The sequence below is a fragment of the Sus scrofa genome, chromosome 9 (assembly GCF_054392235.1).
Source record: "Sus scrofa isolate SSC_HxYL_T2T_F1_AM1 chromosome 9, Sscrofa_HxYL_maternal_Yorkshire_Landrace_v2.0, whole genome shotgun sequence".
Lineage (NCBI taxonomy): Eukaryota > Metazoa > Chordata > Mammalia > Artiodactyla > Suidae > Sus > Sus scrofa.
In genome coordinates, this window is record NC_139391.1 from 105,067,501 (window position 1) to 105,095,141 (window position 27,641).

General features: G+C 39.8%; 1 protein-coding gene and 2 long non-coding RNA genes across 4 annotated transcripts in view; 1 reads left to right on the forward strand and 2 right to left on the reverse strand.

Moving 5' to 3' along the window:
- Nucleotides 1–11,475, reverse strand: part of GNAI1 (G protein subunit alpha i1) — a gene marked incomplete at its 3' end in the record, with an annotated part of 86,861 nt that extends 75,386 nt beyond the window's left edge. The window contains 1 exon segment of the mRNA NM_001123115.2: nt 10,999–11,475. Coding sequence (NP_001116587.2) covers nt 10,999–11,116 — 118 coding nt within the window. The 5' untranslated portion in view covers nt 11,117–11,475.
- Nucleotides 11,476–13,818: 2,343 nt separating this feature from the next.
- Nucleotides 13,819–25,999, forward strand: LOC106508391 (uncharacterized). 2 transcript variants are annotated; one of them, XR_002335898.2, is made up of 4 exons: nt 14,179–16,533; nt 21,056–21,163; nt 21,707–21,839; nt 25,340–25,999. It is a non-coding gene; the product is annotated as an uncharacterized LOC106508391 (long non-coding RNA). The 2 variants fall into 2 exon arrangements; XR_001305206.3 differs by lacking the exon at nt 25,340–25,999 and having other exon boundaries at nt 13,819–16,533; nt 21,707–24,682.
- Nucleotides 24,237–27,641, reverse strand: part of LOC100737186 (uncharacterized) — a 566,938-nt gene continuing 563,533 nt past the window's right edge. Inside the window, exon 4 of the long non-coding RNA XR_014816033.1 lies at nt 24,237–24,379. This is a non-coding gene — a long non-coding RNA (uncharacterized LOC100737186). The remainder of the gene's footprint in view (nt 24,380–27,641) is intronic.

The window sequence follows — 27,641 nt, forward strand, 5'->3', positions numbered from 1 at the left end:
GAGAGACAACGCCTTCAGCGCTGGAACACTGTGTTAAGACTAATGACAAATAAACCTGCCCTCTGCCCTCAACCCACAAGACTGAAAGGAAAACTGCAGCCAATCCAGGGAGCCCAGGAGTCACAAAAACCACATACTGGTTAATATATACTAATAATAAAATATTATAAGAGAATATAATCTACTTACTGTGGGATACAGTCAAGACACTACAAGTTGCTGAAACCCAGGTGGTTTTTTTTTCCCCCAAAATAATCAACTTTTTGCAAAGAGACTATGAAATAGGTGTAGTATTATGAAAGCGAATTTTTTTTAAAAATAGAATACACTAGTTTTAAAAGAAAGATTAAAATAGTTTCTAGAAATAAAAACATCACCATTAAAAGTAAAAACTCAATTATGTTAAAAGGCACATTAGTTTATGACTGAATAGAGAAAGTGAACTAGAACATATCTAAGATACACACACACACACACAAACTGAAGCGAGGTCAAGAGATACAGAAGTTAGAATAAGCCCAAGCTAATTATAAAAGGAACTCCCATGGACAGAGAAAAGTCACAAGATATTATCTTGTCAAAATAATATACTAATGTGAGGGAGTTCCTGTTGTGGCACAGTGGAAATGAATCCAACCAGAATTTATAAGGACGTGAGTTCGATCCTTGGCCCCACTTAGTGGGTTAAGGATCTGGGGTTGCCCTGAGCTGTGGTGTAGCTGGGAGACACAACTCGAATCCCATGTTACTGTGGCTATGGTGTAGGCCAGCAGCTACAGCTCCACCCTAGCCTGGGAACTTCATATGCCACACCTGTAGCCTTTAAAAAAAAAAAAGTATATCTATATATAGGAATGTATTACATGAGCGTCTGTTCTATTTCCCAACACTCTGTATCACTGGAAAAGTCCATAATTTTAAACTAAAAAACAGCTTAAGAGTGTATGGAAAGTAAAAAAGTAAACATGGGCATGCAGCCTAATATTTTGAAAAGTTTAGATGAAAAAAATGCAGGGTTAAAAATTAGTTAAAGAGGGTTTATGAACAGCTTTGCTTGGATTGTGTTACTTTTAATGCTGGGCATGACTTAAGAATGTTTATGGACCAGGACACAGGAGTCTTTAAAGAAGTGTGAAGATGGCAAAGAATCTGAGAGGATGGATTGAGAGCCAGTGCACAGCTGAGAGAACTGGGGAAGTGGTTCCTCATCAGTTCCGGCAGCTCCACTAACTGGCATCATCACTTTTTACTATCAACACACCTCTCTCAGGCATGTGTTGATCTGACTGCTGATACTGATGTGCTCAGTTTGTGAAAACTCAGTGGATCAATTTTAAATTGCATAGAAATGTGTAATTTTTCAAAAGATTAGCTTGAGAAGTACTGATCAGAAGGTAGTTTAACTCTCATTATACTGATCTTAAGAGAAGTTTACTTACAGTTTCCATGCTTCTTAAATACATGAAAAGCTGTCAAATAAAAGGCATGTGCCCAAATAAAAACAGAATATGGATTAGATTAAGTATATTACTGGAAAAAAATACCTGAGAGGTACCTTAGAACGGCAAGGTAAACAGAGGAATTCCAAGTAAGAAGGCTAAATCTTAAGGGTTTCCTTTGAAAAATTACTAAAAGGTATAAATACCATCACAGATTGAGTGCTTACACTGTTTCTGTTTCAAGGTTATGACCACATTTCAAGAGATGCTCCTTCCTTCTAAAGTAAATTCATGGAATTCTGGAGTTTTATTAAGAATCTCTCTGAGTTATCAGTACAGAGAATTTCAGAAAGTTTTTAAATTTGTAGGAAGTAATCACAGACTCCCCTGATAAAATGGTACATTCATTTGAGTCAACTCAAGTAATGTTTAATAATTTACACTAACAGCTGTATTTTATTTACAAGAAAGATAAAAGGAAAGTTTGCAGGAAATTACTCCATTTATTCTAAAAATAGGCAATAAAATGTAGAGAACCCTACTTTTCTTATTTTGTTTATTTTTTCTTTTTATGGCTGCTCCTGTAGCATATGGATGTTCCCGGGCTAGGGGTCAAATTGGAGTTGGAGCTGCTGGCCTACACCACACCTACAGCAACAATGGATCCTTAGGCCATGAGTTGAGGCCAGGGATCAAACCCACATCCTCATAGACACTATGTCGGGTTCTCAGTTGGCTAGGTCACAGGGGAACTTCAAGAAAACTACTTTTAAATCATTTGTAAAGTTTTCTAATTTCTTAAAATTCACTCTCTATAGAACTCCTAAGCTAGGACAGATATTTACCTGGTCTGCTCCCAGTGGGGAGTCTGTTAAGAGAAATCCAAGCCCCACAAGGAAGCTGTGGTAGGATCAAAAACTAGTAATTACGATTGATTTTATACATCTTAAAATCTTTGCTATGTACACACCCTTTGCTGAGAAGAGCCAACAAGAGGATTTAATGCCTATGACCATAAACAGATCAAACTACAAGGAAGCAGGAAGGGAAGGCTGACCCCAAAGAGTTTCTAAAGAATTTATAACAACAGCTTGTTTTTATTAAGAATTCAAGTGTCATGTAAACTGTTCTAAGCAATGTAACACATTAGCTTATTTTATCCCCCAGCCCTATGAGAGAGGTACATGTATTTTCTGGAATTTATAGAAAAGAAAACTGAGGCTGAAAGAAGTAGATAACTTGTCCAAGGTCTCAAGGAAAACATTTTACTGCCCATGTTCTTTCCCAACTGGAGAGTCACCCTACAGAGATTTAAAAAACAAACAAAAAACCTTGGAGGGATAAAACTCTTTATACATGGAAAATATAAGAAAACTAAACTCTATAGCAAAGTCTCTTCTACATTGTACATTTCTGCACAACACAGAGTTTATAGCCAATTAGGATCCAAAAGTGAACTCAGAAATACATGAAGGGAATGGACAGCTTGGTAACAGCTGTAATTTCTGAGAGACCTCCATCCTCAACCCATAAGATAAGCAACGAAGACCAGGATATTAAAGATTACAACCCCTGGTATCTCTTATACCCCTCTCCTCCACGTTCCATTATGAGGCACTGCCTTTATGTACATATTTTATTTCCCTAAGTAGACTGTAAATTCTCTTAAGGATTTGATCATCTTAAGGCATAAGTGGACACCAAAAACTTTACACCGACAATTCTCACCAGCCAAGGACAGGAAAGACCTAAAGAACACACCATGGTGAGCTTCTAAGCACCCTGCTGGCTCCTGAAAGCCAAGTTGCATACAATCCCATCATTCTGTAGGACAAATATGGTTGTAAGAATATATTTAATGTCTTGTTGCATTACTGGATGCTTTTAAAAAAGCAATCAAATAAAATATGTGAAGTAGCAATGTTAACAATCCTATAATAAACAATGTGTCCAGAATATACAAATTATAAATCACATTTCACTCCACTACTTAATTTACCAAATTTCAAAATGTTATTTCTGATCATGCAACAAGAATTTGGTCCTAAAATTCATTTTTTAAAACTCTATTAGGAACAATTAGTAAGCTTTAGTTACTCCAACCAGCAAGGTATGAACGAGATAAATATGGATATAATGGGCCAAAGTTCACTAAAATTACCCAAAGCACAAGGAAAATGCATCAATTTTTTTGCTTTAAAGGACTATTACTCAAAATTAATCACTGAGCCAGTCATTCATTTAATTAACATATGTGAAAAGACAAACATGTGTCACCTCGTTAGGTGATAAACAAGTCAGACAGGATTCTATGGAGCCAATCCCCATAGAGAGATGCAAGAGACAATGAAAAAGCAAATGCACAAGATGACTTTAAAATGGTGTGATCTGGCAAGGGGAGAAAAGAAGACTAATTTGGTCAGGAAAAACTTTACAGAAGAGGAGGCAAACAAAGAAAAGTCTTATTCGATCACATACTATCTCTAGTGAAATACAATGAGTTGAAGCTGGTGCTTTCACTGTTACCAGAGCAGTCACATAAATTACAAAAATCCAAAGAACATAAAATTACAATCATTATACATTCCCTAAAGTTATACATGAGCTATCAAGGAGGATATCTGGAAGTAGGGTGTTGCTACAACAAATACTAAAAATGTAGAAAAGGCTTTAGAATTAGGCAATGAGTAGAAGTTGAAAGAATTTTGAGGAGCATGATAAAAAAAGCCTGGATTAACTTAACATGCTATTAAAAATACTGATCGTAGCGGCTCCCCTAGTGAAGGCTCAGAAGGAAATAAGGAACATGATAGAAAACTTATATGATCTTAGAAAATAACAACTGTCATGAAGAAACTAGGGACAAATATGTGGACTTCACATGTGCTGCTAGTGAAGACATGGATGGAAAGGAAGAGACTATTATTAGAAACTAGAGAAAAGTAGGTCCTTGTTATACAGTGACAAAGGTGTAAGTGGATTATGTCTTGCAGTTAAGTGGAAAGCAGACCTTGTAAACCTGAAATTTGGACGTGTAGACGAGATTTCCAAGCAAAATACTGAAAGTGTGACCTGTTTTTTTCTTGCTGACTATATAGTAAAATGGGAGAAGAAAAGATAAATTAAGAGTACAAAATTAAAGGATGCTATCAGATCACCATCATACAGTCAAGAAACAGGCTGATAAAATTACTCAGCTGCAAAGATGTGCTATCTTTCATTAAAAAAGGATGACTAGAAGGGCGAAGTCCAGTGCCCAGAAGGTGAAGCAGAGTCACAGAGGATTTATAGGCCTTGAAACCTAAAGCAGTTCGCAAAGCACATGGGACTGAATACTTTTTTCATTCCATTTTCTCCTTCTTTGAATGAGAGTGACTCTAAATGGTATCCTATGCCTACCCTATCATTCTACCCTCCTGCTGTATTCTGAGAGCATTTAATGTGTTTTCTAGTTTCACAATTGACAGAAATTTGGTCACACTATAGATTATATGAGAATCTTGCCCATACCAGAGTTAGATTTGGAGATCTGGATGAGAATTTAGACTCTGAGTTGATGCTGTAAGGAATTGAGACTTTGAGAGATGGTGGGATAAGGTAAATGCTTATTGCATATGGGATGGACATGAATATTTCAGAGCCCAGAGAGTAGACTATAGTAAACAGAATAATAGCCCCCAAAGATGCCCATGCCCCAGCCCTGCAACCTGTGAACACGTTACAGGGCAAAGGGGCTCTGCAGACGAAATTAAGGTAAGGATCTAGAGGGAGTTCCCTTGTGGTGCAGTGGGTTGAAGATCCAGTGCTGTCACTATAGCAGCTGTGGCTCGGGTTGGATCCCTAGTCCAGGAACTTCCATATACCCAGGTGAGGCCAAAAAAAAAAAAAAAGAAAAAAGAAAAAAAGATAAGGATCTAGAGCTGAGACTGTTATGTGGATTATGTGGATGGGCTCAATGTAATCACAAAGGCCCTTATAAGTTTAAGAGGGAGGCCTGAGAGTTGTGCTAAATGAGAAAGACTATTGCTGGCTTTGAAAATGGAGAAGAGGCCAATGTATAGAAGCAGGTAGCCTCTATACAGAGGATAGAAAAGGCAAAGGTATGGACTCTTTCCTACAACTTCCGAAAATGAAAGCAGCCCCGCTGACATCTTGATTTTAGGCTAGTGTAACCTTCTGACCTACAGAAAGGTAAAGTTAATAAATCATGCACTGCTTTATAGCACTAAATTTATGGTAATGAACACTAATTTTAAAATTATTTTTGCCCCATTTCTGTTAAGGTCTTTAATTAGTATTCAACAAATGACAAAGCAACCTAAGCACTACAAGATTAGGTGTAGCTGATCTTAGCTCATTCAACTCAAATACCATCTGAGATCTGAGCTTCACCAATGTCACATTCTGGAAGTCGACACTGGCTAACTGCATGCCAGAACATGTGACCAAGAAATATGTGACCTAGAAATGTGATAAATACAGGTCCTCCCATGTGAATTTGTGGTATCTTGATTTTCCAAGGCAGGGAGAAATACATAACAAAAGTAAAATTAAGATTATGGTTGGCTATTCAATTTTTGTCTTAAATATTACAGCAGTCTTTTTCAGGTTTAAATAACATCTTCCCCTAAATCCTATAATATTTATATTTCCTATAACAAATTAACAAGATTCATGCTCCTTATTTGTAGCTATTAAGAGGCCAAAAATAGTGAAAAAATGAGATCTTCCTTACCAAAAAAAATCATTTTTAAGGAATAACACTACACTATAACACTGTAACAACATAGCAGGCACTCTTCCAATGACTATCCATCGTCATTTTCTTGAATTTATCTATCTTGTCAAATAAATATAATGATATGAAAAGCTCTTATAAATATGAAAATCTTAAAATGAACAATTTGCTTTTAGATACCATGCACTTATTTTGGTTATCATTTACTTTTATACTCCCTGTTTGTTTATACTGTTTGGCTGGGCAGTTATATATTCCCATCAATGTTGAAAATGGCCAAGTATAAAGTTTATATTCTGGGTAAGTCCTAATCCTACATAAGATATTAACATAATTGAAAACTAAATATGCACATGACAAAGTAAAAGGGTTGGTAGAGAAGCAAGGATGGCATACAAAGATTCTGCCCCTGAAAAGATTCTGCCCCTGAAATGCTCATGTTAGTGGGGGAAGCAGGCAGGGCATAAAGCTAAATAACACTAGAAACCAGATGCAAGTATGCTCTGCCATATGGCAACTATTTCTGCTTGGAAAAGAACGGCATCCTAAGGAAAGAGTATGAGGACTGAGGGAAACCAGGTCTAGAAGAAAATTTTTACTCTTTGGGTAATGGAGAAGTCGAAAATTGTTTTCTGAGCAAGGAAGAGGCATGTCCTACCCTACGGAAGGATGAACAGGCTAGAGGCAAAGACCAGAAGCAGAGAAGTATACTGGAATAAGGCTGCCAGGAGCAGAGGAGAACTTGACTATAAAAGTGAGAATGAAAAACAGAAGATACAGGAGTTCCCATCGTGGCTCAGTGGTTAACAAATCCGACTAGGAACCCTGAGATTGCAGGTTCGATCCCTGGCCTCCCTCAGTGGGTAAAGGATCTGGTGTTGCTGTGAGCTGTCGTATAGGCCGCAGATGCGGCTCGGATCCCACATTGCTGTGGCTGTGGTGTTGGCCAGCAGCTGTAGCTCTGATTAGGCCCCTAACCTGGGAACCTCCATATGCCTAGGGTGTGGACGCAGAAAAGGCAAAAAGAGAAAACAAGAATCAAAAAAAAAGAAGGAGAAAAAGAAAAAGAAAAACAGAAGATATAGAAAAAAAAATCAGCACTTTCAAAACATTATTAACGCCACCTGTGGCTTCTATCAAAGCAACTGCTAACACGAAGGAGGTGAAGGAGAAAGAGGCCCACAGCCCAAGTTGAAATATGACATCCATTCACTCACTTCAAGGGAAGGGGCTTTCTGACTTCTAAGATCCTGAGCCAAGTCTAAGGAAATTGCCAAAGCAATGCAAAAATCACAAGTTCTGCAAGGCCAGAATTTCTCAACTAGGGAAGTCATAGGGCAAGCTAAAAGAAAACAAAAAAGATGAACGATGTAGTTTCTCAAATAGCTGAGGAAAAATAGCAAAGGAAAAATACTCGCCAAGCAAAGGAAATCCAGTCTCTCACCTCATTTTAAGAAGCTCAAGGAGGAGATAAAGATGTGGGATCTTATTTGCTTGTGAGGATGAGTCCAGTGGAGGGAAGGATAATGAGGTAGAGTGAAGGAGAACACAAGCTCAAAGCTTCAGAGTGAAATGATATATGAGCAATTAATTCACTAAAAGTTGACTTGTGTGTATATAATCTAACCTCATCTATCTTTGAAAAAGTGTCATAAAATATTTAACAAGTACTCATATGTACAATATAGTCTGACTGAAACAACCTAGGCCTAATGATATGCCCTTAAAAGGATAAGTTGTAACATCCTCAAAGAAAGAATAATAAAAGGTGTTTTCCCTTGAGAGAATTAGCCATATATAATGGAAAGAAAACTTTCATTATTAAAATAAGTTTCTTTCTTTAGGATATTTATTCTAAAACTAAAACCTGGAAGCTAAATCTAAAAGGCTGGAACTAGTCAAACCCTGACCTAATTTAGATCAATTTAGGTGCTTTAGGTCAGTGATTAGACTAGATCCTCTTTTTTTTTTTTTTTAAAGGCCTAATTCACTATTCCTAATAAAGATAGTGAAATACCTCTGATATATATATATATATATATATACACACACACACACACATATGTACATATATATATGACAACCAATACCCCAATTTTTTTACTAATAATGTGTCATACCCGAATCTCTCAACCCAGATATCTAAAATAACAACACACGCCTTAAGAAAAAATGAAATATAATGAACTACTTAACATACCATCTTAAATGCACTTTGGAGGCTTTATACCTTAAATGAAAAAAAAAAAAATTGATGAGAAAAACATAATAACTGAAGAGGAAGAAGACACGACGTGAATGGAATTGACATTTGTTATGGATTACCTAGAGACCATGTTATATTTCTAGTTGGTTCAGTTGCCATGTTTTATATGGAATGACTGCACTGAGCTGCTTACACATATAATTTGAAACATCCAAAGAAGGTCAACTCTTCAGCACTCAAGTCAAATCAGTGTGGAAAAAAGTTTTTGAACATTCTAAGAAATAAGATTTATGAAAAAAGCCAGCATTCTGTTCATAGGAAGTAAGAGTGTTGGAACACTGGGCAAAAGGGTAGAGTAAAATGGGAGTGAGAGAGAGTAGAAGGGGAGGGAGTAAGACGCATGAGGAGGAGGAGGAGTTCCTCCACATGAACCAGACAAGGATGTGATGGGATATCTACAAAGAAAAGATGTAGGCAAGAGCAAAAGACTAAAACTTGAAAAGGGAGCTGAAGGAATTCAGTTACCCAAAGATTTTAAAGTCATGTTGAAAGTTTTCTAATGCTACTGGTATGGAGAAACAAAAGTTCTCTAATTTCTTCTCAAAATCATGACTCTGCTACCTCTTTCTCTTAACTCTCACTATAGTTGGCTATACAGATGCAACTTTTGGTTCTACATTACACATTCAGCTATATTTGTTAGTCTAGAACAGTGACTCTCCGCTAAGATTAAATTTTGCCCCCATGGGACGTTTTTGAGATATCTGGAGACATTTTCTAGGGTCACGGGTGGAAGGGGGCTGCTAAAAGGTGAAGGCCAAAATTTCTGCTAAACACCCTACAATGCACAAGACCGTCTGCACAACAAAGTATGATTCCACCCAAAATGCCAATAGTGCTAAGGCTGAGAAATACTGATCTCTTCTGACTAGAAGCAAAAACCAATTCCTTGAACCTTTCTTCTAGTCCATCTTTCTCTGCAAGATATCTATTTAAAGCATAAAACAACATTAGAGGACTCGTTTCTTGATGCTTTAAACATGGTGGATGGCTGGCTCAAACTGAGTGTCACACAATACAGTGAAATAATATATCGGAGCAGGAGTGCAGAAACTGCAGGAAAAAACTTCCCAAAATATTTTCCCCCATTTTCTTCTCAAGTACATTTGATTCTAAAGAGAAACACCTACTTGTTTCCATGCCAAGGTGTCACTCCTGTGCTCAATACACTGAAAATACAGTGACTTCCTCAAAAGACAATTATTTTCTTACTAATGTGAAAACTTAAGTAAACACTATTAACTGAAACAATTTCTGCTGTGGGGGGCGGGGGTGAAGAAAGCCACCAAGTCTTTAAAATGCAAAGTTATTACACAGTTTGCGTGCAGAATGACTCAGATCATTATTACTTTTAGTCATGCCAAGTTTGCTGCTTCTAAGCCTACTAGTAATGGAGAAAAAAACCCACCATTTTCCTGCAGTCACTAAACCAATGAAACAGAAGCTTACTGAAAACAGGTTTATGCAATAATATTTCTCCTCTATTATAACTATTATAAAAATAAAAGCAATCGTTGGGAATGAAAACAAAGAAATCTTTCACCTACTTTACCTACAGGGTGTGTGTTGTTGGGGGTGTAGGGGTGGGAGGACAAGCAAACAAAAGAAAGCCCTAACTCACGCATCAACCAATCTTAAACTGAATATTTTCCTAATGCACATCTCAAAAACAATCCTGGCTTACTCTTTTTACGTTTCCTCCCTTCAAACAACTGGAAACGACCTCCTCCACATAGCGTTTCACCAGGAGAACAACACTAAGAACAAATAAAAGCCTCGCGGGTACCTGGCAAATCTCATTCATCAAAAACCGCGGCCAGCAGAGAGAGAATCCCGTTGTCTGGTGTGACCCATTCGCACCTTTCACAGTGGTTTTCAGCGCTGGAGTATCTTACTGAAGCCACTGTTACCTAACTTCAGTGATTTCCATGTCCCCACAGCAATAAAAATCCAGCATCCAGCGTAGCCTACTCCTTTAACACAAGGTAAATATAATCACTGCTCCTGTAACACTTACTGAGTCGCCATAGGAAGTTCACCAGAAAGACACATTTCAGTCCCTTGGAGGCCCCATAAAGGTTCACTGATTTCACAAAACGTGGCACTCCTGACACAGGAAAACCACAACCGCGACACGACACCTTGAATGAAGGGTTTTCGAGGGGGGCGGAGGGTGCTTTTATTCTCCCGGTGCCAATGCCCTTTCATCTGTATACAGCTGAGCTAACTTAAAAGAAAAAGGGGCTCCTCGCAGGTTCTGCACCGAGGCACGTCAGCGAAGTGAAGCTCCTGCGCCGCCGCGGGAGAGTTCTCCCCGGCCAGGGAGCAGAGGGGAAAGAGACCCGGGAAAGGGGCGCCCGCCTCGCCTCCGCACCACACCACACAAGCTCGCCCTTCGAAACCCTCCTCCGGCGGGCTACAAGACGCGCCCTCGGCCGTTTTGGCACGTCCCCTCCGGGCTTCCCAACGCCAAGCCAGCAGCGGCCGCCGCGCCCAGCACATCCGCCCGACCCCCTGGGTGCCCCCAGCCGCCAGCCCGGCCCGGCTGCCCTTACCCAGCAGCAGCAGCTTGACCTCCCGCGCCGCCTTTTCGCCATCCTCGCGGAGGTTCCGGTCGATCATCTTACTCCGCTCCACCGCCGCCTTGTCCTCGGCGCTCAGCGTACAGCCCATTGTGCCAGAAGCAAGAGCTGCCCGCCGCTCCCTTCAAGTCCGGCGCGCTGCCTCGAAACACAGGTGAAATCTTTCCTTCTGGGTGCGGGCGTTCGAATTCCTCCCGTCGCCGGCCACGCCACCCCCACCCAGTTCCGAAATGGAGTGTAGAAAGCGCAGTCTGTAAAGGAGCAAGCAGCACCGCGCGCTTCTTCCCCCTCAGCGAGCTCTGCTCCTCGCCTCCCTCCGCGCCCCCGAAGTCCCGGGTCTCGAGGCTCAGGGCACACAGACTGGGGGCCTCCTGCCAGTGGCTGCGCGGCTGCCTCTCGAAGCCCAGAGCGGCTCGGCGTCCGCGCGCCGCCGCGGCCCCGCCCCTGCTCGGCCCCTCCCGCCACCCCGCGACCACTCCCAGAGCGCGCGCTCCCGCCAGAGCCCTCGGACTGCGCCCCCTCGGACGGGCGCGCGCGCCCGCGCTGCCGCGGACCCCGAAGCGGCGCAGCCCGGGAGGGCCCTCCTCCTTCCCGCGCGCGCCCCTGAGCCCCGGAACCCTGAACTGTCAGGCTAGCTCCCCTACCTCACTTCTTCCGCGGGAGTGTGATAATTTCCTCCCGTTTACTCACACCCAGGGATGTGTGCGGACCTGCCCCTTCGGGGTGCGGGTGGGAGAGCTGCCAAAGTTGGAAACCAAAAAAAGCCATTCCTGGGCGTTTGAGCATGCCCAGCTCTGGCAGCCACGCAAGGGTTTTCGACCTGTAAACCCGCGTCCAGCTTCCTGGGAAACATGGAGCTGGGGAGGGGATCGAGCCGTGGCGAAAGCACAGGTGGGGACAATGGGGGACAGAAAAGTCTGGGGCGGACAGAAGGTCAACTTTCTTCCGTTTCTATCTCCTTCCCTCCTCGCCGCTTCCATCCATTCTCAGATTCTTTTTCACAACCAGAGAACATTTTGAGGGATTTCCTCATAAACTGAGAAAGTGTGAGACAAAGAATCAAAGAGTATATTTTTAAATGACAAAGCCAGTAAAACACGCCCACACAAATATGCTCCACACCATAGCCGACGTCCTCTGCAGCGGTGTGTAAGCCTCCAAGCCAAGTTCTGAACCAATATTTACGACCATGTTAGTAAATCATAATCCACTGGACATGTCATTCATTGGCTTCCTCTCCCATAAAATGATATGGAGTTGATCCACACTATCGCTCCATCCTTCCAGCTGTACCTGGTCCGAGGGAGATGGCTCCTGTAGCCAGCAGAGGTATTTAACCCAGAACGGAATAAAGGAGCTTAGGTTTAAGGTCTGGTCTCTCTCTGTCACTTGAGCTTCTACACCTTTCTCTTTTAGAACATCTCAGGAAATGGTGATTGACTATAAGATGGGGTTGGTAGCAAAGATCATCTTTGATGTGTTAAAAAAATTAAGAAATTGCTCTTTGGTTTCCATCTGGGATTCTGTTTTCTAAAAAACATTTGTAAAAACTGGGCTTGAGTTTTCCAAGAAGGTAGCGCTGAGCTGATGCTACAGGAAAGGTTTAGAATGGGTCTCCTAAGCAAGGCCTGTAGGCTAGCAGAGCTTGCCAGTTTCCTCCTTATAGGACATGCCCTTTCCTGTTCTCCTACCATAGTCAAACCTGCTGGCCTCAAAGCTGCCATTTCAAGAACTGCCTCAGCTTTTCCTATGGCCTTTTGTAATAAAACAACAAAAAGAAACAAGCCTTAAATTGTACTTAATTATCTTCTACCTTCTTTGTATTTCTTGGCAGTCTAAATGTTGATACTCATCAGAAACTCTGAAATTGATTTTAGCAGAGTGAGCTTTCAACATAGTGTTTGTGTATTACCATTTTGGATTATCTGTTATTCTGAGTCTGTCCTATAAGCTTCAAGCCATGTAGAGTATGGACCAACAATTGCAAGAAAAAGGAAGCAATTGTGACTGAGTATAGTGGACATGACTACAAAACTTATGTTTTGGAGAAAAGAAGGTGTAACAGAATGATACACATTACCTCTCTCCTTTGAGAAGCTTGTCAAGTAGGTGAAGGGTTAAAATAAATGGATGAATAAGAACTGAAAATTAGCTTTATTATGAAGCTAAACTTCTGAGAGAATGCAGAGTAATGGAGTCACCAATATGAAGGGAAATTCCAAGAGGAGAATGTTTTTTCAAAACTTAAAGAAAGCCATGACTGGGGATTGGTGGGGAGTTTCAAGGGCTTTGTGTTGGTCAACTCAGGATGCCATAATAAAACACCATAGATGAGGTGACTTGAGCAACAGGAATTTACCTCTCACAGTTCTGGACATGAGAATTCCAAGATCAAAGTATCAGCAACTTAATTTCCCAGTGAAGACTTTCCTTGTGGCTTGCAGATGGCTACCTCTTACAGAGCTAGAGCTCTAATCTCTCTAACTCTTCCTATAAGGACACTAATCCCATCATGGGGGCCCCACCCTCATAACATCATCCAAACCTAATTACCTCTCAAAGGCCTTAACTCCAAATTCCCTCATATTGAAGTTAGGGCTTCAATGAATTTGTGGGGTTGGGGACACACATTCAGTTCATAACAAGGTAAATTTTGAGAAGAATAACCAGCCAAAAAGGTTAAATGTGAGGTACATGATGGAAATAGCAATTGTCTTATAACCGAAATGTAGTTTGGTTGTAAAGAACCACAGGAAGTGTGGCACAAAGTTGAAAGAGAGCTTTAAATGTTACGGTGAAGAGTTGGACTTTATACAATGGGTGCTAAGTGTTCCATACATTCTCTGAGTTGAGTAATAGGTATTTAAAAAAAAAAAACAAAAAAACAAAAAGAGGAAGCTTTTACCCAACAAAACAAATGGGGTTACCAACAAGTGCATTGTGTTCATAGTCCAGATATGAGGTGGTAAGAATCATTCAAATTACTAATCTACATAATTATCCTGTTGAAAAATATGATTCAACAACCTAGTCAAGCAAGAAGCAAGAAAAGATAATATTAATTCATCTATTTTATAGAGAGTGAAACTGAAATACAGAGGTTAAAGCAATCTACTTCAGAGTACTGTTTTCCTTTCTGGACATCATATATTTTACTCTTTTTTTTTTTTTTTTTTTTTTTTTAGGACTATATCCAAGGCATATGGGCATATAGAAGTTCCCACTCTAGGGGTCAAATCGGAGCTACAGATGCCAGGCTACACCACAGCCACAGCAATGTGAGATCTGAGCCGCATCTTCAACCTACACCACAGCTCATAGCAATGCTGGATCCTTAACCCACTGAGTGAGGCCAGGGATCAAACTTGCCTCCTCATGGATACTAACCAGGTTCATTTCCGATGGCCCACAGTGGGAACTCCTCTAGACATCATATATATTTTTTTATTTTATTATTTATTTATTTATTGTCTTTTTAGGGCCATACCCATGGCATATGGAAGTTCCCAGGCTAGGGGTCGAATTGGAGCTGCAGCTGCCTTCCTAAGCCACAGCCGCAGCAACACCTGGTCTGAGCCTGAGCCAAATTTGTGACCTGCACCACAGCTCACTGCAATGCCAGATCCTTAATCCACTGAAAGTGGCCAGGGATCAAACCTGTGTCCTCAAGGTTACTAGTCAGGTTCATTATAGCTGAGCCACAACAGGAACTCCTTTCTTTCTTTCTTTCTTTCTTTTTTTTTTTTTGACATGATGTATTTTAAACAATTATATTGAGATATAATTCACAAACCATATAATTTATCCATTAAAAGCGTATAATTCAATGGCTTCCAGTATATTCACAGAGTCATGTAACTATGACAATAATCAATTCTAGAACATTTTCATCACCCCAAAAAGAAACCCCATGCCCTATAACCATTATTCCCCCAATCTTTTCACTCTCCCTCCTACCCCTAGTCCTAGGCAATCAATAACTTACTTTCTGTCTCTATAGATTTACCCATTTTGGACAGTTTATGTAGAAGGAACCATGAAGTATATGGTCTTTTGTCACTGCCTTCTTTCACTTAGCATAAAAATTTCAAGGTTCATCCATGTTATAGCACATATCATACTTCAGTTCTTTTTATTGCTGAATAATAATACTGAGCATCAGATGTTAAGAGAGTTAGAGACATATGCTAAAGACAAATTGGGGCACACTCAGCTGAGAGTCTAGGTCTTAACTCAAAACTGTGTCATAAGGAATAATTGAAGAAACCAAGGTTACTTAATGCAGGAATAAGAAGATACAGTGACTTGATATCTATTTACAAATGACTGAAGAAATAGCATAATTCAGAGATAATTGACATTTTCTGTCTGAATATAGGTAGCAGATTTAAGAACTATTGGAAGAAGCTGTAGCAAACAAATTTTACCTTGAAGTTAAAAAAATGTATACAATTTCCCCCAAAGGAAATAGAGAACCTCTGAAACACATATATTCTTGACTAAGATGTAAAAATCTAGACCGGATGATCACAAACTGGGAAAGATCTAGAGAAAGATGAACTTTTGGCATCCCTTTCAACCTTGAAATTCTATATCATTCAGAAGTCGAATGGGATTAGTGTCAGAACTGAGGTTAAAACTCAGAAACTCCTGGCTTCCAAACTTTTGCCCTACTCAGCCATCACATACACAAGCAAAAGTGAGAAAAGAGAGTTTATCTAAGATAAGTTGGCTTGGTGTGTTGATGGATTACTGTGGGGATAAGGAGGAACCAAAGAAGAAGAGAGAAGTGGGACAACCTGACATGTATTCACACATACGCATGCGCGCGCGCACACACACACACACACACACACACACCAAGAGATAACTGAAGGGCAATGTGTATCTTTGGCTAAGTTGGGAGCAGACCTGACATTTAGACCCCTACATTGTCTATACTGAAGCTTTTGCTCTCTAAGAAGAGAGAGTTTGGTTTGGGAAGAAGTTATAAATAATTAGAGAATAGAGGGGTTAACATCCATACCTATCTATAGGCCCCAAACCATTTTTAATATAGATGTGAGATTCTAGGCAAAAGTTGAAATACAAAAGCTCATTGAATTATTATTTAAAGACTTTACCAGACAAACAGCACTCTTTGGTTTGCAAATTACAGCACCAGGGGGCAATAATATGGAGGCCATTGTCTGCACGGATCACACCACCACTCAGGCACCAGCTCATGATGGACTGAAAGCATATAGAGACAGCACATGGGTAAAGGCATTCTCAGGCTCCTAAGGGGCACTGCACTGCTGGCAATGCTCAGTCTCCTTTGTTCAGCTTCGCAGATCGTGGCCATGACAGATGGGAACTGGAAAAGAGGAGAAAAAACCTGGAAGATATAGGCAGTGACTTCAACCAAAAGACTGGTTTGTGAGCACATGTTAATATGACGCCATCATGGTGGACTCCCAGAAATACTAGGGAGACATTTTGAAGATGCCCGATTTCCTGTTGAAGCAGGTAAATCTTGAAGTCACTGTCCATGAGTCCAAGAGGCATTGAAGAATGTAACAGTACCGTATAAAGGAAGGAAATGTTTAAGAAAAGGGGCGGGGGCAGGATACATTATTTCAAATACATCAAAACTACTCCAGGGACAAGTATTAAAAAAAGAGAATTGGCATTAGTATTATTGTAGAAGAAGCTCTAAGCAGGTAACCAAATAACCTTGGAGCATTTCAAAGCTCTATTTTCAACTGCTTATCTGTCTTTGAAAGTACCTTAACTTATGTAAACTGCAATATCTCTATCTAAAACAAGTGTGTGTGTTGAATTAGATCACCTGCAAGGGCCCAATAATTCTGAATTCCTATGAGTCTATCATTTCAACAGGAGAAGGTTGGGAAATATACCCAAACACTTTGATATACTGCTCTGAGTAGAAGCCATACCATGTAAAATTAAGGAGGAAGTGAATGCTGAGAATGCAGAGATTAATGTGGTATTGTCCAGAATTTTAAACATGAAGGGTGGTAGACATGTGGGGTGATAAGTGGAGAGGTGGGTTTGAGATGTGTTGTTGTTTCATTTAAGCCATAACTCTTCTTCCCAAGTGTCAGGCAGGGGTAAAAAAGGAAATTGTTACCATGCAAAGGAAAGAGCATTGGCTGCTCCACTTTCTGACCTCTACCTCTGATTTTTCCATTTCAACACCTTGTGAAACCTCATCACCATCAATTATTCAATCCCACAGAGACTTTCCATCCATGGACTATATACCTATTCCCTATCCCTCATGACTTGATAATTTCTCTCCTTATGCAACCTAGACATCTTGTACCAGGATAAACATTCTTTTGCATGTATCCTCAAAACAACCCCACCATTGTATTCAACAAGAAAATCCCAAATGTAGTTAAATCAACTCTCAGCCTATCTGTGTCTGTACCTGTACAACTGAGTCTGACTGGAGGAAAACAGAGTAATCAGCAATTCTATCCTTCCATTTGCTCAGGCCACCAAACCTGGCATCATCTTTGATGCTTCCCTTTCCCTCAGACCCCTCAGGAAATCCTGTTTACTCTGCCTTCAAAGATATTCAGAATTTGGCCAAACATTACCATCCACTGATATATCTTAGTTTGAGACACATATGGAATATCACAATAGCCTGCCTTCTAATCTCTTAACAGTTATCCATTTAGAATTGTCTCTCCTTTACTCGGAACTATTCATTCATTCACTTTCCATTTTACTTAGTGAAAAATCCTACCTAAAGTTCCTATGATGACACACAAGGATTTACTTGGTCTGTCAAGTTCACCTCTTTCACCCTCACTATTACTTTCTACCACTCTCCTCACTATCTGTAGTTCAGCCTCATTGACCTTCAGGCTATTCTTTCATCTTGCCAAATACATTTGTCACTGTGCCTTTGTACTTATATTCCCCCTGCCTGGAACACTCTTCCTCCAGATATGTGCTTGGCTCACTCTCTTATTCCAATCTTGGTTACATGCCACCTTATCAGGGAGTATATTGCCTAATCACCCCACCTGTCACTCTTCATTCCCTTACTATGCACTGCTTTTCTTTATAACTCTTATCACACCACACACATATTTTTGTGATTTGTTTACTGCCTGCCTTCCCTCAGTTGGACATAAACTCAGAAGAGCAGAGACTTTGTCTTGTTTGTTTACTTTTTTATCTCCAATAGCTAGCATAGTAAATATCCATAGTAAATAAAGAGGAGGAGTTAGATTTAGACTATAAAGCGAGTCTTCAATACCATTAATTCATTCATTCCACAACATCAATTGAAGACCTATCATGAGCTAGGCAATGTTCTTAGCACTGGAACAAGGTGGTGAATAAGACCTATTATGTTGGAATATGGACAGTGGTAGAAGAGATATTAAATAAGTAGGTAAGTGGATCAATTCAACAGGATACAATTGCAAATAGTTGTAACTGCTAGGAAGATAATGAAACAAAGTGTTTTACAAGAGAGTACACTAGTTCGGGTCTCCTGAGAAGCAGACTCCAAGACAGAATTAGAGAGGGACCAGAAATTTCTTGGGAGAAATGCCCATGAAGAATAAAGGAAATAGAGCGGGCAGGAAGAGCTGGGGAGAACCTTCTAATGGGATGCACCTCTGGTACCTGGGGAAGAAGAGGAAAGAAGAGTTGTGTAGGAAGAGTCTCAGACTCCCATGTAACTCTGAGAAGATCTGGGCCAGGTCAATGGGGCTCCTTCCTCTACTCCCTCATAAATTCTGCTCCTTAGAAAGCCCTGTTTTTGGTAGAAACAGCCTGGGTTTGGTACACCCTCCTTGCTGTGTCATGGACTCTGGGCAGCCTTAGCTGTCAGTGCTTCAGTGGATCTAAAAATGGGGATGCTGGAGGTGGTCAGCCAACTTAACTCCCCTATGCAATCTGAGTGGAACACTTTCATGGCCACAATAGGGAGTTACTCTCATGGAAGAATTACTTTCAACTATGTGTTCAGGGGTTTCGATCTGAGGAGGTGACACTTCTGAGCAAAGAACTGGAAGAAGGGACCAGATTTGAAGGAAGAGGTTTCCCTTCTCTCTCATTGCAAAGTGCCAATGCCAAGTCCCCAGGGTAGAACTGAAGTTGGCCTAATCAAGGTCCCATGGGTCAGTTTGACTGAAGTGTAATAGCGAAGATGAGTGGGGGTGAGAAGAAGAGAGGGGAGGGTTTCAAGGGAGGTGGGGGCCAGATCCTGTAGAGCCTAGCAGACCATTCTAAGATGGTCAGAATTAATTTTAACTTTATTCTAAATTGGAATTTGTAAGCCTCAGTTTCTTCTTCAAAATTGGATGTATCAGCAGATGTGTTTTGATGATTAAATAACATTAACATCAAGTGTAACACAGGTCCTGGCACTCATGTGCTCGTAATTATAATACATTTTCTTTCTGCTTTATCAGATCCAAGAGTTTAAGTATTTTACTCTTACACAAAATAGGAAAGAGAAGAAATTAAGGTGGAGAGCAGAATGGAGGGTGTGGAGGGCCAAGATGAAGGGTTTGGATAAAATCCAGAGAGGAGAAATTACATAATAGTCAAATTCATGATACAGTATCTATTTGTATCTTGATAGGCAATGCTAAAAATTTTGAATGTTTTCATGGTTCTATTTGCCTTGTCTTTTCCTGGTTCTTAAACATCTTGCTTCTCTATGTGAGTATAAACTTAAGAATGAGGTTGTATCTTTTTTTTCTCCCAAATTGTTTGACCATACCAAAATTTCAAAAGGCTATTCTGAAAAAGGATCAAGCAAACCTTGGGCTAAGTTTGAAGCATAGGTTAGCTTCTCAAGGAAAGAGCTACCTGGCTTTATTAAAGGCTTTGTGTTATTTACTACATCAGGTTAAAAATAGCTATATTGACACCTCCCCCTCAGTTTATGCTTCCTGCTTGGCTCAGCGTTTTTTCTTCCTCTGTAAGTCTCTTTAAACTGTGAAACTGGCATGTGTGTCTCTTGTTCAGCTCAGCAGGAACTGCAACAGAAGGGTTGATCAGAGCTGGGATTAGCAGCCAGGATAAGCACGTGCCCCATGCTTTTCTGTCCTAATTACAGTATTGGCATTATTATTCCAAATCATGGTAGTAAGGAGTTTAGCAAACATGTGTTGAATATCAACACCTTATTAAGCTATGTGTAGATTAGGGGCTTAAAGGAAAAAAATAAGCTTTATACGAAGTTAAGAAATCAGTTCTTTGAAAGAATTCAGGGTCACTGAACGGGGAGTGGGGGGGAGAAGGAAGGAATCACATATGAGGAGTTTTAAGGCATGAAATTTTCCAGATTTTTTCACATACCCAACCACAGGAGCATGCCAAATAGAGAGTCAATTATTCAAATGCTGAAGCTTACAGCTGAAATTTTCACTGATGAAAGTGATTGGGGTAAATATGTATTGGTAGAAAATCTCTGGTCACCCCTCCCTAGGCCTGGCTCCTTCCCTTCCGTTTATTACCATATCACTGTTACTCTCTACCCCACCACTTAGGAGGATAAAGTCAATAACTCAAGAACATGGCATGGGTTCTGGTACATTCATGTTCTCTTAGAATCCATGCCTCCCTTGCTGTCCTGCTCCCAGTCTCTATGGCGCTTCAGCAGAGCTTCTCTCTGCCAGTGGATATGCTCTGGATGCTTTCCGTGGGCTCAACCCCTGCTTAGGCTACACTGTTTCTCACAAGCGAGCCTGAGTATGTGGGTCCACAAATGTTTACCGGGAAGTGCTTATCCCTCAAGCTTCGGGCACAAGTTCATCCTCATCCTTTCACCAGTGCTCTACTCCAGACACCTGGGACTGCACAGCTGCCAACACAGCAGTGCTGTGATTCACAAAGTACTCTTGTTCCTATTCTAAACAGCTCCCTTGCACACTCTTGGGTGTGGAAGAGTGTTTTCACTGGCTGAATACCTTTCAAGCAGCTCTTGGTCCTAGAAAGTAAAATTTTAAATAATTATCAAATCTCTTTCCTTAACCTCTAAAATTCTCAGAGCAGCGATGGACAACGGATCTATACTATGTTGAGTTACCAGCAATTGCCTTCTAAACAACAAAAGCTTTATTCTGAAATCACAAAACAGAACAAGAATATTTGAGAGGTAAGGTTAAGACAGCATGTGGTTCTTCTTTTTTGTGTGTGTGTTTTGTCTTTTTAGGGCCACACCTGCAGCAGATGGAGGTTCTCAGGCTAGGGGTCAAATCAGAGCTACAGCTGCCAACCTACACCACAGCCACAGCAACCTGGGATCTGAGCCACGTCTGCGACCTACACCACCTCTCATGGCAACGCCAGATCCTGAACCTACTGAGAAAGGCCAGGGATCGACTCCCCTGCCCTCATGGATCCTAGTTGTGGTGTTCATTAACCACTGAGCCATGACAGGAACTCCCAGGATGTGGTTCTTTTTTAGCTATTCAGTTTTCATAAGATTATTAAGACTCCTTTTTAACAGAAAGTGGTTGACTTGAGGAAACTTTGGAGAGCAGAGGAAGACACTGAAGGAAAAATGTAGCAGTGGGAATACTGACTGCAGTGGAGTTAGTGTTCATTTTGACAGTGATTTTATTAATTGAATTTATACATAATTAGAAATGTGATGTGGTTAGTTTATTTTTATTTTTATTTCATTTTTTCTTTTTAGGGCTGCACCTGGGCTAGGGGATGAATCAGAGCTACAGCTGTGGCCTAAGCCATAGACACTGCAACACGGGATCTGAGCCACATCTGCAACCTATACTACAGCTTGCCGCAATGTCAGTTCCTGAACCCACTGTGTAAGGCCAGGGATTGAACCTGCATCCTCATGGGCACTATGTTGGGTTCTTAACCTGCTGAGCCACAACGAAAACTCCATTTTTTTTTTTAATTGGGATATAATCCACATATAAAATTCATCATTTTAAAGTGTAAAATTCAATGGTTTTTAGTATATTTATAAGATCATGAAACCATTACGACTAATTCCAAGACACTTTTATCGCTCCAAAAAGGAGACCTCATATGCTTTAGCAGTCATTCCCAATTCTCTACTCACCCCAGCCCTTGGCAACTACTAGTCTACCTTTTGACTATATGGATTTGATTTATTCAAGATGTTTCATGTAAATCGAATCATATTATATATAGCCTTTTGTGTCTAGCATAATGTTTTTAAGTTTCATCCATGATGTAGTTGGTATCAGTAACATCATTTCTCTTTATTGCTGATAATAGTATTCCATTGTATAGATAGGCCACATTTTGTTTTTCCATTCATCAGTTGGTGGACATTTGGATTGTTTCCACTTTGGGGTTATTGGAAATAGTGCTGATATAAACATTTGTGCACAAGTATTTATTTGAATACATGTTTTCATTGATCTTGGGCATAAACCTAGGAGTGGAATTTCTGGGTCTTATGGTAACTCTATGTTTAACTTTTTGAGGATCTGCCACTGTTTTCCAAAGTGGCTGCACTATTATGTTCCTACCAGTAAGGACTGAGGGTTGATGTGGTTAGGTTTAGAATCTTAACTATTCAGTTCTGCTGGTGAAACTAGATCAGGCTTTGTGTGACGCTGCAATTTCAAAGTATACTAAAAAAAATAAGAACACTGTAAAATGCATGGTTCTCCATTACTATTTAGTCTTTTTGTTTTACAATTTTTTTTTTTTGGCTGTGCCTGTGGCATACAAAAATTCTCGGGCCAGAGATTGAACCCATGCCACAGCACTGACAATGATGGATCCTTAACCTACTGAGCCACCAGGGAACTCCCTACAATTTTAAGATTCACTTTGTTCAAACTATTCTCATTCATAGCAAAAGGCTATAACCTACAATAGTTCTACTCACAGAGTAGGAATTCAATAAATATATATTAAATGAGTAGATGAATGAATAAGAGGTAATCTTAGTGGTTTCATTAAAAAACATTAAAAAGTATTTCACAAAAAGCATTGTCTTCTTGATTCTATGCTACCCCTGTTCTGTCACTGATATAACATTTGAAGGCAATAAAGACAATTCTTGAGTTCCCACTGTGGTACAGCAGGTTAAGAACATGACTAGTATCCATGAGGATTCGGGTTCAATCCCTGGCCTTGCTCAGTAGGTAAGGATATGTCATTGCTACAAGCTGCGGCACAGGTCACAGATGCAGCTAATGCAGTGTGCCATGGCTGTGGTGCAGGCCGGCAGCTCAGCTCCATTTTGACCCCTAGTATGGGAACCTCCATATGCCATGGGTGCAGGCCTAAAAATACGAAAAAAAAAAAAAAGACAATTAAATGCAGTAACATGAACCCAGGAGTGAAGACATATAGGCCTCAGTCCTGCTCTTAGACTAATTTACTGTAAGACATTGGGTAAATGATTTTTGGTTTTCTCATATGTCAAACAGTAATGATATTCATTTTAATTATTTGACAAATTGTTGGGAAATAATATATATTTATAGCCCTGAGTCAGCCGCTGCCTCCCTGCCCTTGAGATCCTGGGTGTTGTACGCTCTCCTTTTGCTTTTGCACACATTTCTTCTGTTGCTTACTGATTCAGTCCAGACATAATTAATTTACACACACACACACACACACACACACACTCTTACCTCATTCACATAATTGTCCAAAGAGCAGACACATGACCCAGATTACACAGAATCAATTAAAAACCACATTAGGTTATTTTTCTTCTTAAATCATTTTTTGGGGAAGGCTATGGCTGAAGCTTATCTGAGCATCAGGGAGATTTTTTTCAAATTTCTTACTCCATGCAGCTCTGATGCACAGCATTTCTTGGTCTCTTGGCCTCCCTGTTTTTTCTTTTCCCTCCCTGGTCCTCCTAGGAGTCAAATCCTTCACCTTTCATTTTCTGGAACAGAGCACAGTCAAGTCCTCTGTTGTTCTTGGGACTCAGGTGTTACCCATACCCTCAAGACCACACATTCCTTTCAAAAAGCTTGGAAAAGTTTTATTTTTTTCTCCTTAACAAAAATAGTTTCATCCCTCAGAGAAATTCTATCTATTGAGTATGATCTTAATACATTTTTTTATCTCCTTCACACGTGAAAATGCTTTGGAACGTTAAGGAGAATAGCGGGTACCTAAGGGATTTTATGTCTGACAAGCCTTTTTCTTGAGAGGGAAAAAGTATCCCTTGTTCCAATATTTTAAAGAAGAGCAGTATTCACCAAATAGCTGCTTCATTCATCTTGTGCTTGATCGTTCATCACAATCTAGGGCACAGGTGGGAACATCATCCAAGCATAACCAGAGTCGCTGTGAATTTGTATTTGGAAATGAAAGGGCGATGCTTGTCATTAGGTAGCTGGATCTGTAAAATATATGCTTTGAATATATGGGTAGCCACATTTTCATTCATGTAGAAGCAGAAGAAATCTATTTGTAGATAATAAGAAAAAGTGCTTCCAGAAAAGAGACTAGAAGTGAGAAAAAGAGTAACTGGTTTCGTTTTTTCCTTAAGACGTTGTTGTGCTCTTGGTTTGTGAGGCCAAGAGAGGCTTTTTTGCATTCTTCTAATACAATCCTCTCTTCATGTTTTGTCGTCTTTAAGCTTATTTGAGTTGATTTCCATCACTTGCAATCAAAAGATTCCTAATAAATATTTACAAAACCAGGACTTACCATTGTTATTATTATTTCAGTTTTTCTAAGCTTCCAGGAATAGTATCTTTTTGTTTGCAAACATTTTAATACGTTTTATCTCATTTGATTCTCATGACAACCATAAAGTGAAGTAGGAAGCATACAATTTATTGTCCCTGTATTATTCATGTGGAAATTAACTTTCAGAGATTAACTAACACACCCTTGGTAATATAATCAGTAACTGGCAGAGCCAGAAAAAGAGAACATACCTTCTGCTGCTTCTGTGACACTGTTGAAATTATGTAGACAGGAATGGCTTCTAACTGAATTACAATATGTTCAGATAAAAGGTGTATCTGTTAGAAATTTAACGATGCTTAGATCTCGTTTATTACCTATTTACACTGAGTGAAATTGTAATAAAACGTCAATGTAGGACCTAGGAGGCAAAACACTTACTGATGAAATAAACAGATGAAAAAGACTCAATTGTTACTGCTCTTAAGCAAAAAAGTTGTATGATTTTATTTATGGGGTAAATAGCATAACTGGTTCAAATTAAAAAAAAAATTTCCAGCAGTGCTAAATATCTTAATATATTTTGTTTCCATATAATACCATAAAATATTTCCTCTAATGTATCCATAATTTCCTCAGTATTAAATTTGAATCTTTTTCTGTCTAGGAACCTATCAGTGGTCTGAGAACACTGGAATTTGTAAATTCACATGCTACTGAAACACTGAACATAGAGTGTGCTCAAAATTCTTGGAAAATCAAGATAGTCCTACTCCGTATCTCCCTTAATGTGGTTCTCTGAAGACGATATTGTTACAGATTCTGGATACCTGGAGTATATTTAACAGGCTGGAGCACAAAGGCTAAAGACCTCCCTGAACTGGTCTGAGAACAATTCCATTCCACATCCCTTGGCAAACCCCTGGGGCTGGCCTAGATGGGTAAATTCTGATGTGTTATCAGAACAGAGATAGCACACACTTTCTCAGGAGGGCTGGCCAGGTGTACCTGTCTGTACAAGCCCTTTGTCTTCTGAGGTTGCACTCACAGCATCTTCTACCATCAGGCAAAAATGACAGATATAGGCCATTTTAGCCTCTTATATCCATGAGCTTATATTCTGTTTTTAAAAATAGCAGTATTTCACTTATCTAAAATTGGGTTTTTTTCAAGGTGTTCTCAGAGAGATCAAATCATCATATAAAACATTTTTTCCAGAAAATTAGAACCATCATAGATAGAATTTTTTAAAATTATTGTTGTTGAAAGAAGTCTTCATAGTATATGGTATATGTTATTTAAGTTCTGCCTTAATAAAAATATGAAACATATAAAATACCTTGTTCATTATTATTATTATTATTTTTTTTTGTCTGTGCCTGTGGGCATGGGGAAGTTCCCTGGTCTGGGATTGAATCAGAGCAATGATGATGCAGGATCCTTAACCCACTAGGCCACCAGGGAACTCTCTCTTGTCCATTATTCTAATTAGAACAATTCTAAATGGAACAATTCCTTCTTTTACAACAATGTGTGTAGGAATCAGGTAAGGTCATTTGGACCACACGTCTTCAGACAGACTTGATGCCTTGATTTCAGCCATCTATGTCTTCTGTTTGTTACTGTTCCCACTGTCATTGAAAACTCTTCTTGCCACCACTTGTGCTCCACCTGGAACCCAATGTGACTGATTCTTCATCTATTCTTCCACTCTTACACATACTAATCCACTCTTGCTTTTTGCTTTCCATTATTTTTACTACTTCAATGATTTTCTAAAAGTTTCTCCTTGCCTACTTTAATTCCTTTAATCTTTAGCATTGAAGGCTTTTTTTTCGTTTGTTTATTTTTGTTTTTTTTTGTCTCTGCCATTTCTTGGGCCGCACCCGTGGCATATGGAGGTTCCCAGGCTAGGGATCAAATCGGAGCTGTAGCCGCTGGCCTATGCCAGAGCCACAGCAACTCGGGATCTGAGCCGCTTCTGCAACCTACACCACAGATCAAGGCAATGCCAGATCGTTGACCCACTGAGCAAGGCCAGGGATCGAACCCGCAACCTCATGGTTCCTAGTTGGATTCGTTAACCACTGCGCCACGACAGGAACTCCAGCATTGAAGGATTTGTCCTTCATAACCATCCCTCATGCACAAATATCCCTTAAAGTATTTCCCTAGCATTGTATATAAAAGTGAAAATTTAGAAATCATCTAAATGTTCATTAATAAAGAATATATCTAATATTCCACACAGTGAAATACCAAACAGTCATCAAAAAGGCTAAAGGTCTGTACTTACTGACTTCAAAAGATGGTTATACAATACCACTAGTCAAGGCAGTAGTTTATTAAAGAATTTGTTTTATAAAAACCTATAAGTATACATACATATAAATGTAGATGTATATGCAAATGTAGATGTATATGTATAAAGTGCTATTCAATAGAAGCATAATGTTAGCTACACATGTAATGTAAGTTTTGTGGTAGCCACTTTAGTAAAAGTAAAATAAATAGATTAAATAGCTGCATTCATGGCATACAGAACTTCCTGGGTGATGGGTCAAGTAAGAGCTGCAGCTGCAACTGCAGGCTACACTACAGCCACAGAAACACCAGATCTTAGCCACATTTGTGACCTACACTGCAGCTTGCAGCAACACTGGATCCTTAACCCACTGAGTGAGGCCAGGGATCAAACCCACATCTTCATGGATACTAGACGGGCTCATTAATGCTGAGCCACAACAGGAAATTCCTATAATAAAATATTAATTGTGGTTTTTGACCAGTAGATGGAATAGTGGGAATTCTTAATTTTTCTTACATATCTTTTCCAAGCTATCCACAATTGTATATGTATATTTCTTCGTAACTTTTCAGAAAAGGAAAATGTGTCCTTTTAAACTTAATATATTTATTTTTATTCTCTCAACTATGTTATGCTGTTGCTCCATATGTTCTTGGATTAT